Source organism: Clarias gariepinus, chromosome 5, assembly GCF_024256425.1.
Source record: "Clarias gariepinus isolate MV-2021 ecotype Netherlands chromosome 5, CGAR_prim_01v2, whole genome shotgun sequence".
Taxonomy (NCBI): Eukaryota; Metazoa; Chordata; class Actinopteri; order Siluriformes; family Clariidae; genus Clarias; species Clarias gariepinus.
The window spans coordinates 7,815,342-7,830,864 of NC_071104.1; the positions used below are offsets into that span (position 1 = coordinate 7,815,342).

Here is a 15,523-nt window from a genome sequence, read left to right on the forward strand (position 1 = left end):
TGAGCTTATAGTCATTTTTAAGTGTACTGTGCTGTGGCAAAGACTTCTACCATATTAACATACCAAGTTTCATAATTAATAATAATAATAAAAACATAGTTTAAAATTACCATGCAGACCCTTCCCTTTTCCACAAAACTCTTGTGAAAAAAAAGTCTAATTTTACTTAATTCCAAAATTTCAACATTTTTTATATTTTTTTTACGGGAGATCAAACTAAATGATTTGATTTGACTTGATAGTGTACCTGGTTGGGTCTTTCGTCTCAGACAGAATCTCTAGTAGCTCATCATTGGACAGAAAGAAGAAGCGAGGGAAGAAGAGTCTCTTCTGTTCCAGGTATATGTTCAGGCCTTTCAGGATAAGTTCCAGGAGCTCTGTGCTTCTCTGAAGGTTTTCAAACATCTTATTGATGCCAACCACAGTCAAGACGCTGGTGTCCTAATGAAAGATACAAAATAGGCTTTATAGTCAGTGTGAATGCCTGATTTAAAATTTCAGCTAAGTCAACTGCGTTCCAGCCTCATCACTTCCAAGTCATGGTTTTAATTCTGCAAAACACCAGTTGTGCAAAAATTACATTTCCATAACACGCTAAATGTAAAAACCCTTTGTCTGCATTGATGACAATCCCTGAAAAGTAATTATTTATTAATGATTTCCAAACTCCTGAGACTCCTCAATTATTCAATCTATTAGGAGAATAGTATAACAATTAAGCACATATCATTAGGACTACGAAGTCCTACATTTTACTACTGACCTAAGAACTACATACTGTATATAGGTGTCCTACCACATTGACTTGTTTCATGAGGTCCCTCCAGATTTTATCAACTGTGGTGAAGCAACGTCCCTCCTCTGGCATCTGGGCCATGATGTCTGGAGAACTGAAAATGGGCTCCAGGTAGAGCCATGTGCACTGCACCTTCAGCCACTCGTCTAAAATATTCTGCAGCAGCAGCAGCTTGCCCTCCCAGTCTCTACAACACAAACCGACAGATTAATCCATCTGTTGAACAAACTAAATATTTATTTAGTATCATGAATTTCTAACTAAGAATATAAATCTGTGATTGATAGCAGACTTATTCATTTATTAAGGTTTTGCAGTGTAAATGGCTCAAAAAGATACTGAATAATCAATAGCTATTATGATGTTGGATTTAGTTTTTTTATTATTTTATGCAGCATTGTTGCATTGTTTACTAAACACTTTAAACCACTGCTTAGGCTTTACACCTGCGTTATATTCGAATCCAGAAAAAGTTAGCATGTTAGCCAGACTCATTAGAGTTTTTCTCTGTAAAGTTGTTGTGTTTGTAATTTGCCTTAAAAGCCACTTACAGTATCTCTGCCTCAAAGGGTTTAATGAAGGATGAGCCGCGCATCGTTTGTGTCTTGACTATATGATCATCTAGCAGCATCTGGATCTCGTCCACCGAGGACAGGATAAATGTGCCAGACTCACGGTAAGGCTGCAGGTTGAAGTTAATTTCTGCCCATTCCTCAACCATGCGCTCCATGGCCTTCTCCAGTGAGTACTCTTTGCTGGCTGCTTCGTTGATGCTTTCAAATTTGGGCAAGTGTTCCTCAAGGTGCATAGAAATGAAGTGGGACATGTGCGCATCCTTTTCCAAGGGCTTCAGGGGAAAACCAACAATGGTTGACATGGTCGCCCAGTGGCGGTCTCGCAATCCTGGATTACACAGCACCTGGAGGAGAGAGATATGTTAAAGATATTATTTTAGTGAGAGTATGTTCCACACTGCAGCAGTTAATCCAGCTGTGCCACTAAATATATTAAATTATTTTAATTGTGTCCTTATTCACTCCAGTAAACTCTTGAGATAGAGTCAACGCCTGAGATAAGTTTTAGGTGTTTCTATTAAGCATCTGGAAAAGCCATTCATTTCAGTTGTTATGAAAGGCACTGGAACAAAAATTCACAAGCCAAAAAAGCTTACTAAGGAGATCATATATTAATAGGGGGGTAAGTACATCACTGCTCATGATTTACACAAAAAAAAATAATAATAATAAATAACCCACGAAAATGCACTTAATGCATTAGAATCCAAATTCATGTCAAAAAGATGGGTTTAAATTGTGTAATGATCTGAATAACATAAACATAGTTTTTAAACATAGGAAATACTGTACAGTAATATATCCAGACCCTTTAATCTACTGCCATTCTTTCACAGGACCTAAACTTTAGCTCAAGAAGGCACAAGTGGCACATCAAATCCATGCATGCACAATAAACCATAGAGATTGATTTTTTGTTTGGCACCTGGTCCATCTTAATATTAACTTATTTCTTTGCAGTACCTGAACTAAGGGAATATGCTGTTTGAAGTCCTCAACTTGAGTCTTGACTTGAGAAATGAGCTGAAGAGCCATTGTTGAGTCGTGTAAACCTTTTTCCAGCTTGTTGAATGAGCGCCAGTAGTTGCTGACATCACCCTCCACCTTGTCAGGGTTGATGGATGTGAGGGAGCCTCTAATCCACCGACGATGATCAGTCTGAAACTCTGCAGCGGTCTGGTACATGCGAAGGTAGGGTTGTAGTTGGTCTTGGATTATCTTCCGCAGCGGGTACTGGGTGATGGGCCATCCAAACGATTCTTCTTCCATGTTAAAACTGTCAATCTTGGGGGGAAAATGAGAATAAAAACAGACACTTGAAAAGTTTTTTTAATGAAAATGATAGATCATTAATAATGTAGAAGGTTAATCTACAAATTTTAACTCTCCACACATTATAGGACCAGGAAACTGACATTTATTTAAACAGTTGGCATTTTTAATGATACGACATTCATTTACTCTACTGATATACTGGAGTAAATACATTATTTGGGTTTATACTGACTTACTTTCTCCATGGCAGTCTCCAGCCTGGAATTGAGCAACTGAGCCATTTTCAGATACACGCTGAGTTGAGACAGGTCCCCAAAAGTGGTAAAATCCTCCACCTCCACGGCATAGCCTTCTAGTTCCTCCACAAACTTCTTGCACCGCAGCTGTGAGTAATAAATGAACTTGTTAATATCATAGAGATCAATGCTGCTAATGCAGCCTAGCCTGTCAGAAGGGAGACATGTCCTTGTTATGACTATTTTTAATTTGTTATGCCCCATCACAAATTATTATTAATTTACACTATGAGAAACTGTAATTAGTTCTAATTGAACATGTAATGAATGATACTGTATGTTTTGTTTTAGCTTGTTTGCTGTCTTCTTTTTTTTTTTTACCAAAGTGTATACATTATATTCCCTTTTGTGTTATAACTGAATTATCACTGGGGCTTCAAGATTAATATTCAGGTTACTTAAATTTTTTTTTTTGATGTGATTGTTTTTCTTACCTTGAGGAGTTCCTGTAATTCCACGGTTTTCTCTGTAACAATCTCCTCGTGCTTAGCAAAGGTGAATGGCATGCTCATGTAACAATGGAAGGTCTTCTTGTTCAGGTTTATATCCAGTGCAGAAAGCCCATAACCAGCCAAGAAGCAGATACGATTGCTGCAATCTCTGAGCTGAAGCTGCAGTTTGGGAATCTCATCAATTTTAATATTACTGATGTAGTCCTGTAATGGGGAAAAAATGATGTCAGGATTAGAGTTTACTTAAATAAAAATTAATATTTGTAATAGTTAAGCGGCAATAAATCTGGAAGTACCGCATCACCTTAAGAGCCATAAGCTCTTGTGTGTTTGAAGGAATGCTCTTTGCTTTTGCTTGGATCTCCTCAAATTTTTCACATAATCTGTAGTCATTGGACACACACACATGCAGGGGTGAGAAACTTTAGAGAACAAGATGGCAAACTTTTGGCGTGTATAAAAAGCTTGTTTTGAAAAATTAGGTGTCGAGAACAGTTGGTTAAGGTTTCATTGTCAGACACAGTGTGATCGGACTGCTACTATACCAGTTACTGTTAGGGAATTTAAATGTATTTGTTTTATTTTTGTGTTTTTCTAACTAATAAGCACCTAATTTCTAATTGCTGATTGTTTTATTTATTAATTTTTTGCCATTGGTTATGGATAGAACATCTATTGACATCTATTTGGTTTGCATTGTGCATTGGATTCCAACTGTGTAATAAATATTAGCACTCACTTTTTACTGCAAGTCTGGTGGTCCTTTAGCAGACGGGCGACAAGTTTCTCCCTGAGTCCCTCCGCACGATTTACTAGTACACGGATAAGCTCCTGGCAGTGTACTTCAAACATACCAATGCGCAAGATCTGTCAGATTTAACAACAATGACAAACCCTGTATAAATCTCTGACCATATTAACTGTATTACGTAAAATCTTTCAAGTAATTCCAAGTATAAGAAGCTATTTTTTCCACTAAAAAAAAGGTTACTGGCTCAGCATTGTTGTTTCTGTAAGTGTTGGTCTATTTCAGATCAACAATTAATACTTGGAATGATTAAAATGACCTTGCAGTAGTCATGCTGGATCTCATCAGCCATCTGCTGGTAGCGTGTTGCCTCCGTTATTAAGTCCTGGTAGGAGTGTTCCTCTGTCAGGAACTGCTCTACATCCTGATTGGCCTCTTGTGATACCAGCAGAGCAAATTTATCATACAGATGCACATGTTCAGTTGGCAAAATGCTCTCCTCATTTATCACCTGCTGAATTTCATCCTTATGTGCCTGCAAGATCTCAGGCAGGATGATGGGTTTTAGGATTTTGGTGTCCTCTGTGCCTGGCTACAATAAGAAATTTAAATACTGAATCAAAAAACTGTTTAGAAAATATATAGCAAAAATAGCAATAAAGATATGTTATTGTCCATAAAAGTCATTTTTATTAGGTCCCATTAATATCAGCGCATACCAAAATGTAAGCCTTACATACAAAAGGGTGTTTTCCAGAATGTAGGAGAAACAAATAAAATTTATTTAAGAGAAATTTTTTAGACATAAAAAATACAGACTCTCACCCATTTGGAGTACATATTTGTCTCAACTCGAGGCACGCAGCTGATGCATGTCAACATAGAGTCATAGACATTCAGCAAAATGGCCTCAAAGTCCTTAAATTCTGGCTCGAATACAATATTGTTCTGCTTCACAATCAGTCGCAGCACAAATCCAGAATGCTTATAGGCTTTGACTGAATGCTTTGTGGAAAAGACATGAATTAATTAAATGCTGGAGGTTAGAGCAAAGACATGTAAAGGATATTAAATGCTCTAAAATAAAAGATGCACAAATACAAGACAGAAAACAAGGGGAAGTGTTACCCAGAAAGCACATTCAAAAATACCTAGTTGTTATACCAACTGTGCCAAGAAGAATCATTTTGAGTACATGGGGGGAAAAATATTATGATTATGATATTAGTGATATTACAATATAGCGTACAATAATACATTTGTTATATGAGTAAAACAACAACGAGTAACCAAAATGTGCAAAAAGTGCCATGACACTAGAAAGTTTTAATGATCATATGCATTACATTTTTTTTTAGCAAACGGAGTTGCAATTGGACATAATTTTTCCAACAAAATCAAACTAAACTCGGATCATTCTCACTTCATGGATCTAAGCAGAAAAAGTAAGCTAAATGCATGTAGAAAAAATTAGCATGTAATGTATATACAGCATGACACTAAAGCATGTTCTAAATAAAATGCTTCCTGCAGTAGCTTTTTCACTAGGAATGCAGAAAAGACCGGTACAGCACTATATATGTAGATGTTAGAAATGTGAGTTATGCCAATGTTTTAAAAGTGATATCAAACTTTGAAAATGTAACCTTTGAAATCTTCCTGTACCTTACTGTGCTTTAAGGGTAACAAGCTGGTTTAAGAAGTTAACATTAGTAAATAGCATGCAATGTATGTCTTACTGGATCTGGAACTATCAGGTGTGTGTAGTCATAAATTGACTCCAGGGCCAGACACTGGAGATGAAAAGACATTAGCGCAGCTACACAGTTGAAGAAAAACTGCAGCCGTGATGGATCAGTACTTTTGGGTATTAAGCTGTTTCGGCTTCCCTGTGAGCAGATTTGTTGGACCTCAGGATACCACCTGGTTTATCCAAAAGAGTTTTTATTTTTATTTTTACTATTTCTGCTGTACGAAATAAGCTATTCTTTTCTCTCTTTTCACTTCCCATTAGACATCACATCAATCCAGGTAATTTCTAATTCTTACATTTGCAACAAAGTGACCTAAAAACACATTCTTTATGTAAACTATAAGAATTAATTTGAATTATTTTTAGTAATAATCCAACTGTACATAAACATTTAAAAAGAAGTCTGTGCTTTAATCTAAATGATAAGGGTATATATAACATTTTATTTGTAGTAACATGATGGGACATAAAAGTAAAGACAAAAACAGTTTGCCAACTTGTTTAGCAGGATGGCCTGAGCACTTTCAATGTGTTGGCTGACAATCTGCTGAAAGCCAAAGAGCTCCAAAGCCTCCTCTTGTGTATGGAACTCTGTTACATCAAGAAGACGTAAATCCCTGTGCAAAAAGATGAAGATGCATCATTTATAGTTAAAGAATGAAAGAGAAATTGCAAAACAGAGGGGAAAAAAGAACTTTGCTCAAGAGTCCTATAGTGGCAACCCAGCGGCATTGGGGCTCGAACAGGGGACCATCTGGACAGCAGTCCAACACCTTAACCACTGGGCCACTCCTGCCCCATAATTGATAATACATTAATAATAAAACAGTGTTTCCACTCACTTGAAGGACATATGCCACAGACTCATCACAGACTGCATAATGGGGTTGAAGGCATGGAGATTGTAGCTCATCTCATTTAGTGCTTCGTCGAAAGATGCCCTCCATGGTTTGGGTATAACTGCCATCCTGAAAGACATCATAAACCAACAAATTGCATATAAATTTCATTAACATTTAACCACTTGTTTTTGAGATACTGTGTCTTCATCATCTACTGTAGTGTCAGAAGTATTAAAAAGGCAGCCAGGATGGTCGTATTAAACTTAAAAAAAATATTACATAAAAGAAAATCACACAACTCTGTCATGGATTATTTTTCCATAATAGGAGGCCATGTTCTGATTTATTTCCTACATGGTCTAGACAATGTACCTTATATATTATAACAAATGATTGCACTGAAATGTAGTGTAATGTGTGTTGTATTGGAATTTAGTTAGACTTACTCTTGTCTGTGAGATGGAAGTGTTTCTTCTTTCTGATCTTTCATCTCTTTCAGGTCATGCAGCAAAAAGTCCACTTGGATAAGGGGGTAGGGGGGTGGGGGGTGAGAAAGGCTTAGATGTTGTTATTGCAAAGTATTCATGTGTGTGCAAATTCGTTATTGAAATATTTTATATAACAAATAACTACAATACCCTATTAAAGTTTTCTAAATTGCATTACCATAAATGTTTGAATTCAAGTGAAAATCATTATATGTTTAGAAATTGCTTGGCTCCAGCTCTTGGAACCAATCAGGAACCTAAAAGAACCCAAGACTTTCTGACTTCATAATTATCAGCATTCACACAATTCAGATGATAAATGAATTATCACCCTAACTTATCAGCATTGAGCATTTTTAGCATTTAAATCTATAAGAAGAAATAAATAATAAAGCTAGAAAGATCTTACCAATAGCTTTCTTGGCACTCAGTAGATAATCATCTCTTATCTCATTTTTGAGAACCTCAGTGGATGTGGTTAGCATCTTCAGGTGACATGGTACCCTGTTCAAGATTCCTTCCATCCAGGAATTATCCATAGAGCCCCAGTACAGCTTGTCAATCCTGTACTGAATGAAGTTATGATATCTCTGGGGGAAAGAATACACAAGAAAAAAAATTACTTTCTGGGCCTTTAGGGTTGTTTTTTTTCTGCTGCAAGAATATTATGTTGTGAATTTTATGACAACTATATTTTGAATGTTTTGCTTATCACTGTACCTTGTGGTTTTATTCATATCTACATTCTGTTTCTCAATGTGTGTAAATAAGAGGGACCCAAGTGGAACGGAAAAGCTACAGGGAGCAGAGATAAAGAGGGTGCAGGATTTTAAGTACTTAGGGTCAACGGTCCAGAGCAACGGAGAGTGTGGAAAGGAGGTGATCATCTAAAAGTATAAAAAAAAGTATCAGCAAGAATAAAAGGAAAGGTGTTCAGGACAGTGGTGAGACCAGCAATGCTTTATGGCTTAGAGACAGTGGCACTGAAGAAAAGACAGGAGGCAGAGCTAGAGGTAGCAGAGCTAAAGATTTTGAGATTCTCTTTGGGAGTGACAAGGATGGTTAGGATCAAGAATGAGTTCATCAGAGGGACAGCCCATGTTAGATGTTTTGGGGATAAAGTCAGAGAGACCAGATTGAGGTGGTTTGGACATGTTTAGAGGAGAGATGGTGAATATATCGGTAGAAGGATGCTGAGGTTGGAACTGCCAGGCAGGAGGTCTAGAGGAAAACCAAAGAGGAGATTTATGGATGCAGTGAGAGAGGACATGAAGTTAGTTGGTGTGAGAGAAGAGGGTGCAGAGGATAGGGTAACGTGGAGGCAGATGATTCGCTGTGGTGACCCCTGAAAGGGAACAGCCGAAAGACAAAGAAGATTCTGTTTTTAAATGTATTACCTTAAACCTAGAAAAATCCCTTATGTGTCTCTTATGTTTTGTCCTTGCTGATTTGTGTGTCCTTAATTTTTTTGCTAAGTGTTTTAACACTTTATGTATTATAAGATATTCTTTCTTGCATCCTATGACCTTGGGGAAATTATAGAAAGTGTTTTTCATGCATAATTACATTTTGTATGTTTTATAGTAGCTACTTACCACCATCATTCTCTCAAATGACGTTTCAGAACTGTATGGCTCTTGTAGACTTTCTTCTGTGTCTGATTCCTCCCCACTATTACAATAAGGGGAAAAACAAAAGATTTAATTATAAATTATTAATAAAGGGCTCCACACCTGGAGGCAATCTATGTTTAGCTTCTGCTCTAAAGTTCAATATTAAAACAACAAAAATTTATTGTTTTACCAACCATGACTATTGCTGATTTCCTTTAAACACCGGCAGAAAGCTCTGTGCTCTTGGCATACTGATATGATTAATTGTTTATAGATAGCAGTTATTATTGTTGCGGAATAGCATTATTGCCTATTTAGACATTTATACTTCTTCAAAAGCTACTATTCTTTATAAGAATTTATTCAATGTTAGAAATCAGGGTCCATATTTACTAAGCAACGCAGGGTAGGAAATCGCTCCTAAGTGGCTAAAAAGTTTCCTACTATGAGCTATGTAGGAATATTTCCAGTCCTAAACTAATTTTGAGCCCAATTTTTCGTAGTGATTCTGAGACGCTTAGTAAATATGGGCCCTAATCTATAAATAATCATGAGTCACAGGTCTATTTAATCAATAATTATGCTGCACTGCTTTCTTTCTGTGGCTAACAGTGCATCCGGAAGGTATTCACAGCGTATTATTTTTCCACACTTTGTTATGTCACAGCCATATTCTAAAATGGATTAACTTTTTTTTTTTCTCAGAATTCTACACACAACACCTCTAATGACAGCATGAAAAAATAGTTTACTTGAGATTTTTGCTAGCCTTTGCATGAAGCTCAAAATTGAGCTCAGGCGCATCCCGTTTCCCCTGATCATCCTTGAGATGTTTCTGCAGCTGGAGTCCACACATCTGGAGTCCACCTGTGGTAAATTCAGTTGATTGAACATGATTTGGAAAGCAAGCATGAAGTCAAAGGAATTGTCTGTAGACCTCCGAGACAGGCCTATATGGTAGAGTGGCCAGAGAGTCTCATCAGACCTGAGAATTTTTTTTTCTCATGGTCTGAGAGTCCTTCAAAAGACACTTTTGGCAAACTCCAGGTGGGCTGCCATGTGCCTTTTACTAAGCAGTGGCTTCCGTCTGGCCACTTTACCATATAGGCCTGATTGGTGGATTGCTGCAGAGATGGCTGTCCTTCTGAAAGATTCTTTCCTCTCCACAGAAGACCTCTGGAACTCTGACAGAGTGACCATCAGGTTCTTGTCACCTCCCTGACTAAGGCCTTTCTCCTCTGATCGCTCAGTTTAGAAGGCTGGCCAGCTCTAGGAAGCATCCTGATGCTTTCGAACTTCTTCCAATTACAGATGATGTAGGCCACTGTGCTCATTGGAACCTTCAAAGCAGCAAAAATGTTTCTGTAACCCTCCCCAGATTTGTGCTTAGAGACAATCCTGTCTTGGAGGTCTACAGACAATTTCTTTGACTTTATGTTTGGTTTGTGCTCTGACATGACCTGTCAACTGTGAGACCTTATGTAGACAGGTGTGTGCCTTTCCAAATCATGTTTAATCAACTGAATTTCTCAGAGGTGGACTCCAATTAAGCTTCATAAACATCTCAAGGATGATCAGTGGAAACAGGATGCGTGTGAGCTTAATTTTGAGCTTCATGGCAAAGGCTGTAAATACTTATGTACATGTGCTTTCTCAATTTTTTTTATTTTCAATAAATTTGCAAAAATCTTAAGTAAACTTTGTTTATGTTGTCATTATGGCGTGTTGTGTGTAGAATTCTGAGGGAAAAAGTGAATTTTATCTATTTTAGAATAAGGTTAAAATGATGCGCTGTGAATTCTTTCCGGATGCACTGTATTAAATAATTAAAAATCATCTGTAGTTAAAGCATGTGCAGCAGAATAAGTGCGTCAACTTCAAGAAAACATACACATATTGAACATGAAAGAAAAACTAGGGGGCTAATGTCCTTTTACATGGTTAGAATTTAAAATATTATTCAAATGACAAACAACATTCTAATTTTACATTGTTGCTGTTCATGGTAATTGTTTGTTCTTTGCTGCACTTATAAAAGACAAATAAAGGGTTGTTTTTACACAATTTCTAATTAAAGATATGATTGCCCTAAATCATGGGCCAATAAATAGTATACCTACTCCTGTTAATCAAATGTGCAAATAAATGATTCCATATTATTCCATATTATTCCATAACTTGTTGATGTTATAGGTGCTGACACTTGACTTCGGAAAAAACAAGACTCACAAGAATATACCAGTGAGAATCCTACGCAGTTCCATGCGGTCTTTCTTCAATTCCGTATATCGTTTTAGAAATTCAGATGTCCTGACCCTGTTGCGTCCACTGTGGTCTGGCAGCTTAATCCACCCAGGAATGTCTAACGGGAAGAAAAGGAGTAATTAGTTGGAGCACCAATTTTAAAACAATTCAAGTTGTCATTACCTCACGCATTCTCACGCACCTCACTTACTCACACGGATCATCTATATCACTTTATCCAGATATCCTATATACAGGGTTGCAGGGGCCTGGAGCCCATCCAACGAGATGTAGGGTATTTATATACTTATTCATATACTATATGGCAATTTGGGAATGCCAATTAACCTAATCTGCATTTCTTTGGACTGTGGATGAAAACCCACCAAACATAGGGAGAACATGCAAACTCCTTGCACAGCAGACCCATGGGGACAATCGAACCAGGACCCATGAAAGGTGACCGTGCTAACAACTAAGCCAATGTGCTGCCTATATCAGTAGCAATATTTGTAAATGGCAAAATTAAAGATTATTGTCTATACTGGCATTTTCTAATTTCATGAACATGATGTAAAGTGGTCTCCCTTTCGGAAAACACCACACCTGGATTTCTTCTTCTTCCCATGAGTACGAGGCTTAGGTTTGGCATCCACCTAGGCCTCTCAGGAACCTGAAGGACACAAGACATTTACATGAGAGAATTCTTACAAACCAGTTACCAGTTCATACAAGACCTAAACTGTCCTATCTTATAAGGTTTATTAATTTGGCAGACATTTATCACTAACCCTTGGATATTGTAGCAGGCGATGTGAGTTTGGGTCTGGAAATCCTCTCCCAAACAGAGTTTTTCTTCCTGCATCCTGTAAGTGAGTAAATTACTTGGTTGGAATAATACACCTACTGATTTATTTTCTTTATAGCCCAATTTTTGGCAAGGCAGATTATGAAATAATGATTTTTCAGAATTTTTTTTTATTATTATTTAAGATGCAGGTCATTACAACAATTATGATTCCTTAAAAAGTTTTAAAAAGAACCAGAGCTCATTAAAAAACTGTTGGATAATGTCAAATTAATAAAAATTTTTCCAAATGAGCCAACATATGCCAAGTGTAAACCTAGCTTATCTGCTTTGTGTGGATTATTCGACTCTAACAGGAGTCAGTGCAAAGGAAAGTGTTTAAATGCAGTCCTGTATTATGAATCAAAATATGTATTATAAATAATAATATCTAACAAAACATAAATTGAATTGACTCAAACAGGTGAATAACAGAAGCACACGTGTTGTCAGTGTCACTCTGCCCTCTAGTGGTCTATTATTGATTGATTGATTCATTGATTATATGATCGATTTTGCTTAATTCAGTATAGACTCAAAGATGATCTTTAAACTATTAGCATGTTCTTATGAATGTAAATAAATATAAACAAATATGTTTTGAAAAAAAAAACATTTTAGAAAGTACATACAAATTAATATGATTGCATTGTTTGATTTAATTCACATCTTACCTTACAATCCATGATAGTGGATTCTAAATGCACTCCTATACAAATTCAAATGTCCTAAAGAAATCTGCCAAAAGTTAAAAGGTCAATAAACATTGGTTTAATTTACTATTTTACTATATCTAAATTGACTTATATAAAGTATTCATTATTAAGTCGGTAAAAATAAATAAATAAATTAATAAATAGATGCAGGTGCAACAAGATACTTAGAAGGCTATATATTTTCAGAATAACTAAGGACCTTCCTTGTAAAATTCAATTTTCAATTCAATTCAATTTTATTTGTATAGCGCTTTTAACGATGTACATCATCACAAAGCAGCTTTACACAATTAAAAGAATTAAGTTTGTATGAAATGTGAATGTGTATGAATCAAAATTATATGATTGTCTCTGATGAGCAAGCCTAGGACGAAAACTGCCTAAAACTGCACCAAAATCTGTAACTAAGACTATTTTTTAAGCAAAGTGTCATCACTCCGATTATTGAGTTTGTTTTATTAATTACGCTTTTAAAATGCATACTTTTTTCTTTGCTCTACAGCATATATTGGCATGTACTGTATATACAGTCATGCATACTAGTCAGCCAAAGAAATGTATACACACTTCAGGAAAACAAACAAAGAAACAAATGTATATTTTATTTATAAAATATTCATAATATCATTATATTATTCTCATAATATTATCATAAGTGTGCATATATTTTTTTGGCTGAAAGTGAAGTTGTATACAATGCATTTAAATTTGTTAGGGCAAAACCATATAAACCGTATAACCTAAAACAGATGGTTTCGAATTTGAATTATTATTTCTCGTTTTCTACACAATTTTTAAAAGAATGGCATTCATGGAACGTATTTAAGAAGGCAAATATTTTAATACTAAGACGTGATTTTGATTGTATTATTAATGTATTGTTTACACAAACGGATAATTGCATTTTACAATACTAAACACACTTATATTCGGGTTGTAGGCTATACTAAATATAAAAGATAACGCTCGCACGCTTTAATAAAAATCAGTTTAGGATGATTGTTTACTAGAGTTGACGCCTATTATAGTCGGTTTAGGAAGTGTTTTATTTGAACACCGACAACTCGTAAAAACGTCACGGCGGACCAAGCGCACGCGCGAGCACGTCGTGCGAGCCGTTAACTGGTCCGTAACAATTGGTAATTTTTTTTAAATAAAAAAAAAACTTGGCATATATTAACTAATCAACAAAGATAATCTTTTATGCATATAATATCTTACCTTGTTAACTTTGACATGAGCCTAGTTTAAGTGTCGTGATTAAATAAGGCCACTCTTCTCATTATGACGCAATCATCCTAGTTATCAATGGATAATGAAAAAACTGACCAGCTAGTTTAAGTAGCCTAGCAACAACAACAACAACAAAATTCCTGCTGCATGCGTATATTTAGATATTTCAGCATACAATTATTTCCAGAATTATTGGTATTCTTCGTAAAAAATAAAAAAAGGTTTATCAAATATAAATAATGATTCTGATTTTTCCTAAAATCTATTTAAAAAAATACTTACTATACAGTTAATCGTGTGTTGTTCTCAATTTATGGTTTTTGGTCGAACGCACTATCGTCATGTTTAGTGATAAAGTGGGAACGCGAGTGACCCAGATCCTCTGGTTTACTGTAGATCAGTTACATTACGGTTTCTATACTCAACTACTGTTTATAGTCGGATAAAACACTGTGAAAGACAATCAGTTATGTCTCGAGTTTAACCCATAAAAACTTGACAATGGCAAAAAAAAAAAAAAAAAAAAGTCCAGAAGTCCAGTCAGACTGGAACGTCAATAAAGCTCTCTTATCAAATGTACATCTCAAACATATTATTGTGAATATTAAATAAATACAAAAAATATAATATAATAAAAAAATAAACAAGGTACTCTTTCAAAAAAAAAGAAAAAGAAGTACAAAATCTTTAATTCTGAGACTGTGACAATGGCATTTTTTTCAACATATTTTACATTAATGTTAAGCAGTGATTAATCATCAAGTAAACAAAAAAGACACTGGAATTATGTTAACCACTTAAGTAAATGTTTTTTCTATAAAAGTCTATAAAATTTTTATGGCTTATTTTTTTATCCACCACCCCTCAGCTCTTCCTGGAGCATAATTCAGGTGTTCCGCCCAATGCTGCATCAATGTCTGAGTGTGTAGCGTTTGGGATTCAAGAAATATAGAAGAAAAAAAGGCAAAATTGGAGGTAAATCACATACACTTATTTTGAAAATGTCTTTATGATTAACTATGTTAAAAACACAATGGAAAATGTTTTTGCATATCAAAAAACTGTTGGATAATGTCAAATTAATAAAAAATCTTTCAAATGAGCCAACATATGCCAAGTGTAAACCTAGCTTATTTGCTTTGTGTGGATTATTCGACTCTAACAGGAGTCAGTGCAAAGGAAAGTGTTTAAATGTATTCCCAAAATATAATCTGTTTTACTGTTGAATAATCTTTTGTCAATAAAATATGTTCTGCATTATCTGGTGACCGTGGGGACCATTTTAGTACAGTGAACTCATTGTCATGTTCAATAAACCAATTTGAAATGATTTGAAATGAACACGAGGGGCCTAAAGTGTGCCAAGAAAACATCCCCCACACCATTACACCATCACCACCAGCCTGCACAGTGGTAACAAGGCATGATGGATCCATGTTCTCATTCTGTTTACGCCAAATTCTGACTCAACAGAAATCGAGACTCATCATACCAGGCAACATTTTTCCAGTCTTCAACTGTCCGATTTTGGTTAGCTTGTGCAAATTGTAGCCTCTTATTTCTATTCGTAGTGGAGATGAGTGGTACCCGGTGGGGTCTTTTGCTGTTGTAGCCCATCCGCCTCAAGGTTGTGCGTGTTTTGGCT

At 35.8% G+C, this 15,523-nt stretch overlaps 1 protein-coding gene across 1 annotated transcript in view; it reads right to left on the bottom strand.

The window, feature by feature from the left end:
- The window catches only part of LOC128524003 (dynein axonemal heavy chain 7-like), an 85,750-nt gene that overhangs the window by 59,571 nt on the left and 10,656 nt on the right, over positions 1-15,523 (bottom strand). The window contains exons 3-17 of the mRNA XM_053496264.1: positions 7,635-7,815; positions 7,184-7,256; positions 6,738-6,863; positions 6,393-6,512; positions 5,882-6,065; positions 4,968-5,147; positions 4,462-4,734; positions 4,134-4,261; positions 3,699-3,777; positions 3,377-3,598; positions 2,883-3,029; positions 2,335-2,655; positions 1,348-1,715; positions 797-983; positions 248-441 (exon numbers count right to left, since the gene is read on the bottom strand). Coding sequence (XP_053352239.1) covers positions 248-441; positions 797-983; positions 1,348-1,715; positions 2,335-2,655; positions 2,883-3,029; positions 3,377-3,598; positions 3,699-3,777; positions 4,134-4,261; positions 4,462-4,734; positions 4,968-5,147; positions 5,882-6,065; positions 6,393-6,512; positions 6,738-6,863; positions 7,184-7,256; positions 7,635-7,815 — 2,783 coding nt within the window. The remainder of the gene's footprint in view (positions 1-247; positions 442-796; positions 984-1,347; positions 1,716-2,334; positions 2,656-2,882; positions 3,030-3,376; positions 3,599-3,698; positions 3,778-4,133; positions 4,262-4,461; positions 4,735-4,967; positions 5,148-5,881; positions 6,066-6,392; positions 6,513-6,737; positions 6,864-7,183; positions 7,257-7,634; positions 7,816-15,523) is intronic.